The 14,962-nt window shown below is 36.7% G+C and overlaps 1 protein-coding gene and 1 long non-coding RNA gene across 7 annotated transcripts in view; both read right to left on the minus strand.

Annotated features, from left to right (window-relative positions):
- Positions 1-2,004, minus strand: part of LOC137474493 (uncharacterized) — a 2,223-nt gene extending 219 nt beyond the window's left edge. The window contains exons 1-3 of the long non-coding RNA XR_010999378.1: positions 1,904-2,004; positions 778-876; positions 1-159 (exon numbers count right to left, since the gene is read on the minus strand). The exon at positions 1-159 is cut by the window's left edge and continues 219 nt beyond it. This is a non-coding gene — a long non-coding RNA (uncharacterized lncRNA). The remainder of the gene's footprint in view (positions 160-777; positions 877-1,903) is intronic.
- LARGE1 (LARGE xylosyl- and glucuronyltransferase 1) overlaps positions 1-14,962 on the minus strand; it is a 266,932-nt gene that overhangs the window by 177,883 nt on the left and 74,087 nt on the right. For all 6 annotated transcript variants that reach the window (XM_068191098.1, XM_068191096.1, XM_068191097.1 and 3 more), the window contains one exon: positions 10,934-11,120. In XM_068191098.1, the coding sequence (XP_068047199.1) occupies positions 10,934-11,039 (106 nt within the window). In that variant the 5' untranslated portion in view covers positions 11,040-11,120. The remainder of the gene's footprint in view (positions 1-10,933; positions 11,121-14,962) is intronic.

Below are 14,962 nucleotides of genomic sequence, written 5' to 3' on the forward strand. Positions count from 1 at the left end.
CATACCAAGACAACAATTCCCATAGTTTCCAGTATCTTGATTTAACCCATCTTCCTCCTGAATACAATAAAAACCTACAATAAATGAGTCCCTTAAATAGCTTTGTTCAAGAAATAACTTTCTCCTATTAATCTCCTCACAGTGGTCTTCAATTAAAGCCTAAAATGATGAAATTCACAGAGATTGACAGAGAAAATAAAAGGAGAGAAACCACTGAAATGCATCTTCAGAAGCAGGTTATTAAATGTCCCACAGATATCAGTGCGAGTGACAGCCACCAGAGCTTGGTGGAAAAAAAAGAGTAGAAAATTAAACTTCTCATTGGGCCTGATGATGATTAATATCTCTTCTCTGATGAGATGAAGCTGCTTAATCTTTGCTATTAATATCACATCACTGAGGTGCACATATGGCAGCTGAAAGGGAGCATACGCAAATGTTTAAAATTGGGGAAAGGAAAAAAAGGCCACAAATAACTACAGGGGGACATTTTGCTCTTAAGTCTCTCAATAGCAAGAAACTCAGTATGAGGCTGAAAGTCACCATCAGAGACTCTGAAGTCAGGTTACTACGAGGCAGCTCATGGGCAAACAAAGTCATACAATTTAAAGGAGATAAATAGTGGGTTTCAATCGTTTGGTTAAATAACTGCATTTGCATTCTACAGGAAAGACCACTTAATTCATCACATCTCCACTCAAGTGTACATGAACAAGTAACTAATACCTTCACCCAACTCAAATAAGTTAGATAATTGTTATTTTCAAACTTACTTACCTCTGTGTATATTGGGAAAGCTTTGAAGAAAGTTAGCTGGAGTTCCCTGGAAACCAGTAATTATGTGTAGCTGTGCAGATGGATTTGTAAACTTGGTTCCTATAAGAACATTATATAAAATGTAACCTCTCTGTTGAGATTTTTACCTTAAACCCTTGGGTTTGTAATGCACTGAAGCAAGAGGTGAAATATCTAAATCCATTAAAGTTAATACTGCTAGAAAACATTCTGTGTGTATTACATTTTAGACCAAAAGAATCCTTTGTTAAAGTCAGTGTGGATCCCTTGAGATACACATTATAACAGTTTGATTAGTAGAGAATAAAAAGCAGATTTTAATAGCATTCATTCATCCGAAAACATTATTCCTGCTAAAGTTAACAAGCAAAATCATAGAGTTGGGTTAAATGAAATCCAGTGACAGGCAGGAAATATACTGATGGTGAAATATTAAAGTGGTCATATGATTTCAATACAATTCTAGAATGCTGAATGCCTTAACATTGGGAAAGAAATTGATGAGAAATCTTCCATGTTTTAATGCTCCAAAGGTAAACTGTAAACACTACAGTGATGTTTTATCTGGAAAATTGTGAACATAATACTGATAGGTTTTAAGTTTGTAAGCCTTGATCCCATGAATAATTGGTTTTCAAATTAGTGCTCAAATACATCTTTCTTCTTAAATTCAATAGCCATGCTTAAGCTGCAACTAGAACTGTGATTTGATCCTTTTTGAAGTGTTATTTTTCACAGCTGAAAAGGTACACTAACCTGGAGTCCAAAACAACTATTTTGCTTGGGAAATTAGTTTTTCTGGACTGGGAGGGCAACTGATGATCCTGATAACTAGCTTCTACTAGCTATGGGAAGATTAGCAATTATCCTATGAATTTATCTCTTTTTTTAAATGGCTATAAGTTGCGAGAGCTGTAGCACTCTCATCTATAGTTCTCAAGGTGATATTTCTTGCAGTGCACTTTATGTACTGCAATACCTCATAATCATGATTACTTACATTACATTAAGCTGAAACTGTTAAAATTATCATTTTCTGTTTTTTTGGTTTTTTTTTTTTTTTTTTTTTTTTTCCCCCATTACCTACTTCTTGTCTTTCACGTCTTACCTTGAAGCCAGAAATATCTGGACAGAAATTAAACCATGTATTTTTTAACAAGGTAAAATAATTTATTCAGAGATGTGCTAGAATCCTCTATCAGCTTAAAACCTAGTTCAGAAATCTGGCTAGATGAACAGCTTTGGTGTATCTAGAACGCATGGGTCAGATGCAGGAATTACCAGCCAGCATTAAGTCTATCAATTCTACAACATAATACAGCCTGTGCTATGCAAGAGACATTGATTGTTAGCAGTCAATGTGATGGTAAAAACCCACACACCTTCATAAGCCCATAAAATATCAGTAGCTGTTCTACATAATTTTGAGAAGAATCTAAAAATTTGTCAGGTCCATTTTGAAACACATTAAACAAAGACTGTTGCAGATACTCCAGGAGAGATGTACTAGCTTGTAAATAAGGAAAGGTAAATGATAAAGTAGTAAAAATTGTAGAGAAAGAAAATGTTGGGGAGAAACACAACTACTTTGGGGTATATTTTTTTCACTCTATTTAATCACATAAGAAACATAACTTTCACACTTTTTATTCCAGCAATTTCTTCACGTACTTTTCAACATAAAAGAATAATATCATCTTATTAGCTGTGGCTTTATTTCAGCTCCAGAAATAATCTTCTATATATTACACAAATGGTATGCAACACTCTTTGATTTTAAACTACACCATGACAACCCCAGTTCTATGTCTAGAGAGCCAAATGAAGATCCTATTGTAGCACCAACAGCCGTAACTGCACTGGATTTAATCAGCTTAGGAAGAACAATAATCACTTGGAAGACGTAGGGGCCCAGGCTTCAGTGGGCCCCTAAGGGTCCACAAGCTGCCAAGGCTTTCTCTGCTTCTCGTGGTGGTGCATCTCTACCCCAGACATTACCTGTGCTTGCTCAACTACAGCCAACACAAGCAGGGCTGACTGTGCTAGAATCACACTTTCAGTTGGTTTTGTAGATACATGTTTTTGGTTTCCCACTCAGGACTGTGGTATGCTACTACCTCCAAGCTTGTAAGCTACTCCAGCTGTTTAAAAGCTTTTATTGGTGGTGGTGATTTTACTGGGCATTGCAGAAGTTTAGGAAGCACTATGTAAAGAGTAAACCACACACCTCTTCCCTATAATAGGTACAGACATCATCACAAGTTCACAGGAAAAAGTATCTCAATGTGAAACACTTCATTTATACAGTAAAATATTTTAACTGGGACTATAATTATTTTCTTAAGGTAAATATACCAAACAGAAGCACAGTCTCCTTTGTATCATTAATTTAATTTAGAAAATGTGATGATTCTATGATTTTTTTTTTTTGTAATTTTTACTTCACTACTTTCAGCTCTACACCCCTAATTCCTCATCTCTGCAAATGCTGACATTTAGCAATTTTAAAAACAAACAATTATAAAATTAAAAAAAAAAAAAAAGGTTTAAAAACCTTGATTTTTACATCCTGGACTTTGACCATTTCACAGAATTGTAGAGAAGGGCAGTCACACCACAGGTTAGAAAGAATTATTGTCATAGTATGGCTCAAATAGCTTGAACGTGGTTAAACTGGAAGAGAATCTCAGGCTAAAAACCTATCAGTCTCCAGGTCACCAACTTTTCCTCTTTCTGTTGGTATCTACAAAGCTGAGTGAACCAGGGTGACTGCTGTCATACCGTTTTTGACGTTAGTTGTGCATGTCACCCAACAGTCCAAGGATATCTAGATATATTAAAAAAAAAGTATCTTTCAAGTCTAGAAACAAGAAATGCAAAGCAACACAAGAGAGGTAAAACTTCAGGGGAAGGAAATAATTACTCACCTGAACAATTCAATGCTGTCATGTCTAAAAAATGTTTGAAAAGGGTACAGAGGGTTTAAATAAAAGAGATGTGTTGAAGGTACTGATACTGTTAAACTAAGCATACCTAAATCACATCGACCCAAAAACAGGGCATCAACCTTCCCACTCAGTTGCTTTTCCTCAACTATTCCAGAGCACAATCTGCTGAATGTAAAAATGATCATACACAATGTGTGAAGTAATTATTCGATTTTTTTTTACCTGACTCCTCCTCCTAGTATTATACACATTTAAATAAATATTCAAAATATAAGTTTCAAAAGTACTGGAAGGCATTTCAGATGCAATTTGCTGTCTACCAAGACAGATTTTGATTTTAAACTTTTTCCTGATCTGAAAAACACCCTGCAAATTTTAAATACAAAAAATTCAGAAAAATCAAACAGCCCAAATTAATTGTTCTGAGAATCAAAAACTAAATTTTCATTTCAATCTTTTAAAGCAGCTCTTTTTCAGGTATTTTTTCATCTTATGCTTATACATTTGTTGATGTTGACCTGCTTGCCTGTTTGCCCCCAAAGCTTATTGATAAATTTCAAATTATTTTGTTAGAGGGAAAGAAGTCAGAGGTAACGAAGGTTCTACAATTGCCAGGAGCACAGAGAGAAAGAGAGAGATGCCAAACATTTTACCATTGAGAAATACACTGCAGCAGGAGCTCAGGATTTGTTTAGATACCAGGAGATCCATATGGGAGCTAGATTATATAAATTGTAGGAAAAGCAACTTCAACATCAATCAGCTGCATGGTATCAATCACAGCAAGTCAGGCTACATTAGCTCCAGCACACAAAGGAGTTCTGGTGTACTTAAAATTGCACATTTTGTTTCAGAAAGCCAAGTGTTGCTTCTTTGAGTTTGTTTTTCTGTTTATTTTTAACAAGACATTTAAGATCACCTTGCTTTTGTTTTTATACTAAAAAACATGTTTTGACAATGAAGTTAGTAAGTACGCATCTTTGAAACAGAGGAGGAATAATCAGGAAATAGCAGTCCTACTGTTAAGTCTTCCACACAGCCCCAACAGAATTTGGGCATCCAGATGTCCCTTCTTCCTGGAAGAAATCTGCTCACGTTTGTATAACACAACTTTTATAGATGGCATTTTTCCCAAAAGTTTGTTCACGGAAAGAGAAAGACCAAGATGAAACAAAATCCTTGAGAAATCCCACAGATTATATTCATTTAGCTGCAGTTCCAAAAAAACTGGCCCCTCGTGCATCTCAAAGAATTCCTTTTCATTCTGACCTTTATATTTCTGCTAGAAATGACAAATTAAGAGCTGTCAAGAAAAAGAAAGCCAAGAGAAAACCGGTGTTTAGAAGCAAAGAAACATTCCATCCAATCATGAGATTGTACAGAGAGCAAAAAAGGTAAGCCCACAGCTCACTTAGCTCTTCTGAAAGCATGTACTTAAAAATATGAGCATCAAAAGAAAACAAGTGCCCTCTGTACTGGAATTCCAAAAAGGAATGCAGACTTGGCACAGCACACTGACGGAAGAAGTGGCCATTGCAAGATTCAAGGCTTCTCCTGAGATGACAGGGTTTAAGGATGTGCACTCCTGGCAAGCTAAAGAAAAAACAGCATTGACTTCAACATTCAAGTTCAGCATTCCAGTGGGAATGGACATTAGTAGCTAAGGATAAAATTGTATTGCAGAATTCTAAGTTTAATTGAAGAAGTGACTGAGAAAAAAAAACAAAAACATGTTCCTCACTAACTCCACCATTTGACCTCTAAAAGCTTCTCATGACCATGGTGTATTTTGGCTGACATTCCTGGCATAAGGCCATTCTTGTTTTGGTACAGAAACTACTTCAAATTTCCTGTCACTGCTCATAAGAAGGCTGTTTATTTATAAAATGGGGAGTCAAACTCTTTCAATATTCACTTAATTTTATTTTCTTAAATGATGGACATATAAGGCTTCACAAGTCTGTTAAAATCAATGTGGGATCACTGACTTCTAAGTTAAAGATGATGAGCAGAGAACAAGACTCAGCTTTCACAGCATGGACCTTCTGGTCTTTTATCAGCATTCTGTACAGCCAAATCACCAGAGTTTCATACAAGGACAAGTTATCCAGGAGCAACAACACTTCTCATAAGCCTGAGGTCTTTGCTATCATAATTGATGTTACTCTGGTAGGACCACCAAACACGTTTAAGACGGTACAGTGACTGCAGTAGAGACAGAGGTGCTTAAGTGGCAATTCTCTATTGCCTGGAATAAATGTAACAAGAGAGGAGTAAGCCAGCACTATTTACTCCAGAATGGAAAGGAAGGTGTGGCTTTTTAACTAAGGAGAGCCAGTATTCACTAAACACACCTCCTGTAAACCTGTTCAGGCACTCATCACAGTAGCATCCTTACTTATGTGCAGAGGCACCCTTTAGGACTTCTTCTCTTTGAACTTTATTAAAAAGACAGGATCAATACAAAGGTGGAAGCTTCTATTTTAAATGGACACTGGATTAAGTTTTCATGTTTAATCCTGTTGAGACATGTAACAGATAAAATTCAGGCCACATGAAGGAAACATAGTAAAAAAAGCAATTGTATGTTTTGTGTCTTTTTGATTACATTGTCTGTGAGGGAATTATTTTCTGATGTTTGTTCATCAGTTGCAAGTGTCTGATATACATTTTAGTAATTACTTATTTGTTTGCTGCTTTCTATGAGCAACTTAATGCAAGCATTAGAAGTTCAGGCAGTTTTCATCATGCACACAGATCACATGGTAAACTTTTGGCACTTAACTGAAAAAAGCTGAACCCCCAGAATCAGTTTTTTGATTCAAGTATTCACAAATATGATTTCAAAATCTACTTCCCATGAATATTAAAATTGGATATTCATTGTTCCCATAGACAGTCTTCTCAATTAACATATTCACTAGGATATTTATGGAAACATACACAAAAAGAATGTGAACAGCATAAAAGTGAATCCATTTAAATACTAAGATGAATATTTGCAGCCTTCCTTCAATTTATTTTATTGTATTTTATGAGGTGTTTGCCCAACTCTGGCTTCAATCATGTCTCTATAGATGACTTTGACTGAAATGAATTGTCAGGGAATGACAGTTGCCCAATACTGGAGTGAAAAGAGGACAACCAAGGAAAGCAAGTCCCAGGAAAGAAGGCAGGCTCTGTTTTTCTCTTACCCGAGCAGTTAAAAGAAACCTAAGTCAACTGCTCCTTTACAGACTCCCTACAGGATCTCACACAACTTTCAGTTTTTCATCTTAAGTTTACATTACTGGCTCTCTCTTTCCTGGGAAATATATACTACACAGGAGCCCTACACACATACTTCAGTATTTCAGCCTCAAGTGGATCCACCACAAAGGGACTGGTAACTCAAGTGTATTTTCATCCTGTTAAAATGGAGGTGACTGTAAATCTGCTGAGGTCACAAAGCCACAGTGAACCTTTTTTTTTCTTTTTCTTCTGAGGAATCAGTAATCCAGAAAGCATGGTAAAATTACAGTTCTGAATCTCCATTTTACATGACCTTCATGGTATGGGGGATAGAAAACTGCTGCATATAGCTTGGAAAATTTAAGCTATTTATGGAGCTACCACTAGTTAGTGAAACAGCTATTTTCTTTCTAATAAAAATTTATTACGTATTATTTGATTAGTTTCTCTTCCCTGTTTTAAATGCACTCCACCCTTCCAACTCTATTACTTTGTCTTTTGAATAAATTCTAGGAATGTTGGAACAATTAGTTTTTTCATTCGAACTAACAGATAACTGAAGTTATGCTGTCCTTGTACATTATTAAAAACAACAGTAACCAGGTATTTTCAAAGGCCATAGAATATTCAGTATCATCTTTAATATTCTGCTTCATAACCTTAATAGAAATTTATACATGATTAATGAGGTTTTTAGTAGCTACTGCTGTCACAGCTTGGGTAACACCACCTCCAATGAATATCCTAAGGGAAGGGTCTTACTGGAAGTGTCAAGTGACAACTGTAAAGTAGCAGGCTGCCATATACTTTCTGACAAGAGAACAAAATCCAAAATAAAACAAAACTCTGTCTTAAGGAATTTGAAACTATTCAAAAAGCAGGACATGGGAACAGACTGCAGTAAGGCCTATTTTATATTACGGATTCACTAACAAAGCTTTTAAAGGGTTTTTAATGTGATCCCACTCCCATGCTATGGCAAATGCATAACTTAAGTTCTTAGATATAAACACAAGGATGAGTAATGTAATTCCTAATTACACCAAGAATATGAGGCAGACACGGCACTACAGATTTCATATCATAGATTTGAGTCTAGAGCCCTGAAACATACAAAGAAAAAAAACTGAAGAACAAAACAATCCCCACAAATTTTTTTGCTATGACAACTCAACTAGGTCAACCTTTTTACATAGTGAATAAAAGACCACTGTGATTTTACTACTGTATGTAGCTATCTTCAAACAGAAACACTCCCAGGCCTGGCATGGTAATTGGATTCACCAAGCGTAAATCATGCTTGACCAACCTGACTGCTTGCTGTGATGAAATGACTACGAATACATGACCACTTGGTGCAATAATCTCCCTCAAATTTAAGCATAGTATCCCTGTATCCAATCTGGGATTTTACCATGTATATGGGTGGACTACTAGATGTGTGAAAAAATATCCAGAATGCTGGGTTCAAAGAGAGGTGGTACTCATTCATGCTGTGTCTGGAAGTCCATGTACTCTCTGTCCTTGGAGGTTTTCAAGACGCTGTTGAGTACAGGCCTAAAAAATCTTGCCTGACTCCAAAACCCACATTGGTTGGAGCAGGAGTTTAATGAGACAACTCCTGAGGTCTCTTCCACACTGAACAATTAAATGAATCTATGACGATACCAGGTATTGATGATTTCTTTAATTTGGTGAAAAGTCTAGCAAGAACCATTTACTCAAATCTAAAACTAGATGTACTGAAAAGAAAATTTTCAGCTCTGTGATTAACAAAAGAAACAACTGCCAGGAGGCAGAGAGGACTCTACATTCCTGATGCTTTCAAATCAAGGCACAATGCTGTTGTGAGGCAATTAGTACTCAATTAGAAAATCACAATGATACAATTGTTTATGATGGAAAAGGCCTTTAAGATCACCGAGTCCATCCGTTAGCCCAGCACTAAACCATATCCCTAAGTGACACATATACACATATTTTAAACATCTCCAGGGATGGTCACCCAACCCCTCTCCTGGGGAGCCTGTTTCAATGTCTGTCAACCCTTTCCACGAAGAAATTTTTCCCAATATCCAATCTAAACCTCCTCTGGTGCAACATGAGGCCATTTCCTCTTGTTCTACTGCTTGTTACTTGAGAGAAGAAAGCCACCCCCACCTCACTACAACCTCCCCAGAGAGCTCAAACATGAGTAAATTGTGAGAATCACTGTGGAGAAAAAAAAAACAACAAGAAGTCATGTAAAATAACAAAATGGCATTAACTTTTTGTCCATAATACCTAAAAGTTAAGGAAAATGCTAGTTATTATTCAGCTAAATAAATATCTAACCAACATTAGTTTTTTCAACAAGAAACATAAAATAATTCCCACCCATAATTAAGAAAAAAGAAAACAGATACAGAAAAATAATCAATACAGTAACTAACTGTACATAATTTCCAGTCCTTTTACAGTGCAAGGCTTTGTAATAGGTAACGGGCTTTGTTCCCTAGTTTGCATTTAAGATTAATTCATCGTGAGAGCTTTAAGTCACTTCAAATACCCTGTAGCAGCAAATTTCAAGATTTGTATTGAATTCTCTGTAAAAACAAAGGATTGTACTCACAGAGGAATTTAAAACACCACAGCATTATCAATTGTGGACACAATTAAAATAGTCATTACGACAAAGCAGCATAATATTCTTCTAAAAGCAAAAAGGTGAGGCCTGCATTTTCTCAGCTTTTAAAAATCAAACAAAATCAGTACTGTTCTGCCTGCCAGATCATTATTTTAAAGTATGCAGCTAGCACCCCTATTTCCAATTTAACATGAATCCTACAAGTGTTTCATTCTAGAATGAGCTCATGGAGTTACTGCACATTAAGGTAGAATTTTAAGTACTTGAATAAATTTGCATAAACAAATATTTGTACATGGCATATAACTAATTCAGAATTGTATGCAACACACACTGAAAAACTTTACATGTTCTTATTTGTGATTTAACATGGAAACCCCTTTTGTTTCCAAACACAACACAGATTTGTCAGCCAAGGATACATGAAAGAAGCTTGACATTTTAAACAATTCCTGTTTTAAATTATCAGACTGTAAACTAGTGACTGAACAGTTTTTACAAGGTTGGAACACCTTTCTTCATGCTAATGCAACTACAAAGGCTGAATGACTTTTTTTTACTCTTGCCAAAATAACATACCTATTGCCCAACATAATAAAATTTCAAGCATTTCATAAAATGCTTCACCTCCACAATAAACAAAACAAACAAACAAGCTACAAAGTAGCAAAGAGCAGGAGAGTCACAATCCTTGAACCTCCCCTAACTGAAATATTACTGCTGAACGTCTGTAAGGCCAGGAAAAAAAAAACTTCATCAGACAGGCAATTCAAAAGAAAAAGTAGTGATTGTTCCACACCTAGTTATAAAAAGTGCTCATTACATAGCTGCAAGTCAATGTACTTATAAACTGGAGGATTTCCACCTAAAAAAAAGAAGGGGACAGAAAGATATTCCAACTGAAACAGTCCACTGTCAGTCAGGCGGATGCGGATCCAAACTACTTTTATGTAAAGAAACTTTATATAGATATTAATTGATTTTCTCTGTTCAGCATATCTGAAATGAGATGTTAAAAATCTTACAGGGCATAGGATAGACCAACTTATAAAAATTAGAAAATACAGAGAAAAGATTAGTAGACTGGGCACATTTTCAAAGTTCAAAGATAAGTGGAAAACTAAGTAATTGTGGCCAGTAATTAACTCAGCATCCTCAGTAGTGAGAACATGGTAAGGAAGACCCTTTGTTGAAATCTGCACCTTGGGAACTACTTCATATGCAAGCTAAATGAGATTTATTTAAATAAAATCAATGACGACTGATCTACATTTATCTGCCCAGCTACAAATCATCCAACACCCCGCCATCCCCCCTCAGCCATTACTCCTACCTTCAAAACTCCCAGCAAACAGATAAATCCACGTAATGGCTGGGACAAAAAGGATGGTCAGAGAGGCAGCCAGGAATTTCCGTCGCCCTCTGCAGATTCCCAGCATTCTCTCAGGAGTGCAGAATCCCAACCCAATGCTGTTCCTATGTCGGAAGCAAATAGTCCACAGCCTCCCACATATTACTCCCTGAAAAGGAAAGGAAAAAATATTTCAACAACTTATCACTCTACAGAAAGTTATAGACTATACCAGTTCTCCAAAAGAGTTAAAATAATAGAGCGAAAAAAAGGGCTGCTGCAATTGCAAGGTGGTACCCATTTCAAAATTATCCATGACTACTTAATAATAAAACAAGTCTTAGAAGTCAAATTAAGACAGTAAGTCAATAAAGCACATCATGCCACCTAATACACACTAAGCTCCATCTTACCAAGAGATGTCAGCTTTATTTACATTTTGTCATCATTTTACTCTACAGGAACTCTGAGATCTTTGATGCCCATATGCGCTGGGGTCCCATGGCAGATAAGAGAAATCCACCCACATTCCTTCACCTGCTCCCAAAGAGCAGAAGTCACACCACTGAACCAGTGATCTGTCTGCTGTTGGTCATGAACTCGAGAGTGAACCAAAAAAAGGAAAGCTGAAGTTTGGGGGTAGAGGGCTGTTACTGAAATTACCCACTTTGCACACCAAAAAGCAGTGCTGATGAACTGCTGTGTAAAAGGGGAGAAGACAAAGTGCAAAACGGGCAAGGAAATAATCACACAGGGGATATCAGGAGCTTTAGACTGTATGCCATGAGAAAAATTGATTCTACTGAATAACAGTTTTTATATGCAAAAAAAAAAATTCTGATCCTAGTTTGAAATAATTGTTTGCATTTCAGAGAGGCCAAGAAAAAAATATATGATGATTTTTATTCACAGGAGAATGAATATTCCCACACCAGTGCAGGCACACAGAGCATAAAAATAATGTTTCATATTGACAGTAGTTTTTTTGGAAAGGAAAGGAAAAGCTAGTAGTAGACAAGTTAAAAAAGGAAAGAGAAGTATTAAGTCCATGCAAATCTACTTCAGGTTTTGTGTGAAAGGGCTTAGGTTTTTCAATTCTAAGAATAGAAGTGGCCTACAAGAATGACAGGGAAAGAAAGAGACTCTGGTAGTACAAGGTGTTTAATAACAGTGCCCTCTGACTTATGCTTAAACCAGCACTAGAGCTGATACAAGCAATGTATCATTTCTACAGTGACATGTTAACAATGGCTGCTGTGCATTTGAGAGTGTCTTAGCTCTACAACTCCATATATACTGCAGCAAAAATCAATTCTGAAATTAAATTACAGCAAAAATGAGAAAGTAGACAAGAGAAACAGGTACAGAAAAAAAAAAATCTCTGGTGCTGGAGATACCTGGCTGCAGTAATCAGGCAAACTTAGAGCTGTTCCTTGAACATTCAATAGAGCCCACTTTACTACACTACAGTTTAAGAGCCATGATAGTACTCTGACCTTGGAACTGATAAAATGGACTATAATTTGTCCAGAGCCAGCACAAAAAGCATTCCATTGTGTCAGCTTTCCAAGGCAATGAATGCCTCACCACAGAGATTTTGCACAAAATATGTGGGCAGACTTAATATTACAACTGTGGTATTAGAGTCACTCTGTGTTAGACAGAGAGACACATTTGGTAGATAAATTGTGGAGAACTCTTATCTTTATTCACTGTATTTGGATAATGATTACATTTCATTTCTTTTCCTTATAGCACATAGCTTGTACAATTTCTCTGAAGAGAGTCCTTTACATGCCTACTTGAAAAACACTGATAATTTCCCAGGCTTTTTTGTTTATAAGGATGCATATTATAAAAATGTGCAGAATCACTTATTTTAATTAGAAATTCTTTTTTTTTCTTCCTTAAATGTACTGGCATGCACCACTGACATCAGTCTGTGCAAAGAAAAATAAACCTCTGAAAATATAAACTCCCAAGCACAGTCATTGGCAAATAGCCACATCTTGCACTGAAACATGCACTGGCTGGATACTGCTACTATCAATGACACCTGTACAAATTACAGGTAACAACATAAAAGTCTGAAATCACACTGTTAGAAGTGTGCTGATACAAGTTTCCAGGGCAATGACACACAAACTCTGAATTATAGTGCTGCTAGTGGATTAATTCATCCTGGGGTCGCATATTTAAGAAATAATTTGATTTTTCCTACATATTCTTTTAAATATCCATGCAAGTTAAGTTTCTGAACAGGTTGATATGGAGGATGGAGTCCAGCTTTTCTGCCCTATGAATGTAAATGACTTTAACAAATCAAAAAGGTATAAGGTACAACACTGAACTCCTGGTTCAACTGCGAAGGAATGACAGGAATGTGGCAAATTCAGTTTTCTACAAATTGTCATCTTTCAGACAAAATAGCCAAATCATTTTGCACATTCATGCATATATTTTATCTAACTAGAATAACATTTGGGAAAATCCTAAACAGACAAGTCAGCTTGTGATGGATCACCCTAGGAAATGTTAAGATACTTCTTTTAACAGTGCTTTAAAAGAACCATAAGCTACTTTAAATTAGGCTTCTACTATCTCCCCACCTTCCCAAAGCTGTGAATAGCTTCCCTTGGGTCTTAAATATTCATTTTTGGTGTATAAAATCACAGCCCCTGCTGAGTACTTTTTTCCAAAGTAGACGATGCATCATATGCAACCTGTACACAAGCAATTACATAAAACATCCATGAACGGTAATGAAGATCCTTGGCTTACAGGAAGAGATTTGGACTCAATCACATATTCACTACTGGCCTTACTTAGTGTTATCTAATATACCACTGTCAAATAAATTGAAAGAAGACATTGCAGCTCTTTTGACTTGGTTTTCCTTTCAACAGGTGCCAGATTGACATCCACCACAGAAGGAAAGGGATTGACAAAACTTGCTGGACCAAGGACTGAGCACAAAACACAGTTGCACATTTCTGCCATACGAGCCTGCAAATGCCTTTCAGAATTCTCCTACAGTACCCACTACTCCTCAGTAGGACTGCCACAGTCCTACTTAATCAGACTGTCACCTGCCTAAAAGCTCTTAGAAAGCAGTTTCATGGTACAAGCTAAAAGCGAAGCTACTTCAGATGTGACATTGCCAGGCACATTCATCTTTTCAGTAAGATGATGCACTTCATTTACACAAAGCCATGCAGTGCTCCTCCTGACAGTTTCCAGTCTCAACAGCTGTGCTAACTAAGCACCTGTACTCAGAAATACACAGCAAGAAATGTACTGGAAACAAAGCAAAGGATGAAGGAATAACTGGCCAATTTAACCACAGCATCCAGGTGTGGTATTCTGATCAAAAAACAGCCAGTGGTTGCTCCAACAGCCAGTGGTCACCCAATGTTAGTATTTTCACATCTGAGCAACAAAGAGCATCTACAACTTCATCAATCTTTATTTGGTTTATCTCAAAGGAACGGAGACCAAAATTAGAGTGAAAGGGAGCATTTGTGTTGGCAGTTTCAAATACAGTCTCAGCTACACCTCTCCAGACAAAATCAGGTTTTCTGCCTGTGACACAGACACTAAAAAGTGCATGCATTGCAAGATATTGTTCTACCTTCCTTTTTAATTGTGCTCCAAGAGCATCATATAATTCTATTTTAGAAATCTGATTCAGTAAATAATACCAACAACAGCTAGCTGCATGTACAACATATGCATTATGCCTTGATGTCAAGTGTGGCAGGTGCTCTACACTTCTAGGCCACACCAGTTCAGGATTTCTAAAACCTGTTGCACAGAAACAGCTCCACAGACTGTGCTGCAATCTCAGGCCAGCTCACCCCTCCCAGACTGCTGCTAACCATGCTCCAAAAGGCTTGGACAATGCCACTGTAAAGGGTAACAGTGGGAATGAAAGTAAGTTGGGGTTCTCATTACAAAGACTTACTCATAACCTTCTCATGTGACCAGAATGACCTTTCTTACCTTCACCTA

This window comes from Anomalospiza imberbis, chromosome 5, assembly GCF_031753505.1.
Source record: "Anomalospiza imberbis isolate Cuckoo-Finch-1a 21T00152 chromosome 5, ASM3175350v1, whole genome shotgun sequence".
Lineage (NCBI taxonomy): Eukaryota > Metazoa > Chordata > Aves > Passeriformes > Viduidae > Anomalospiza > Anomalospiza imberbis.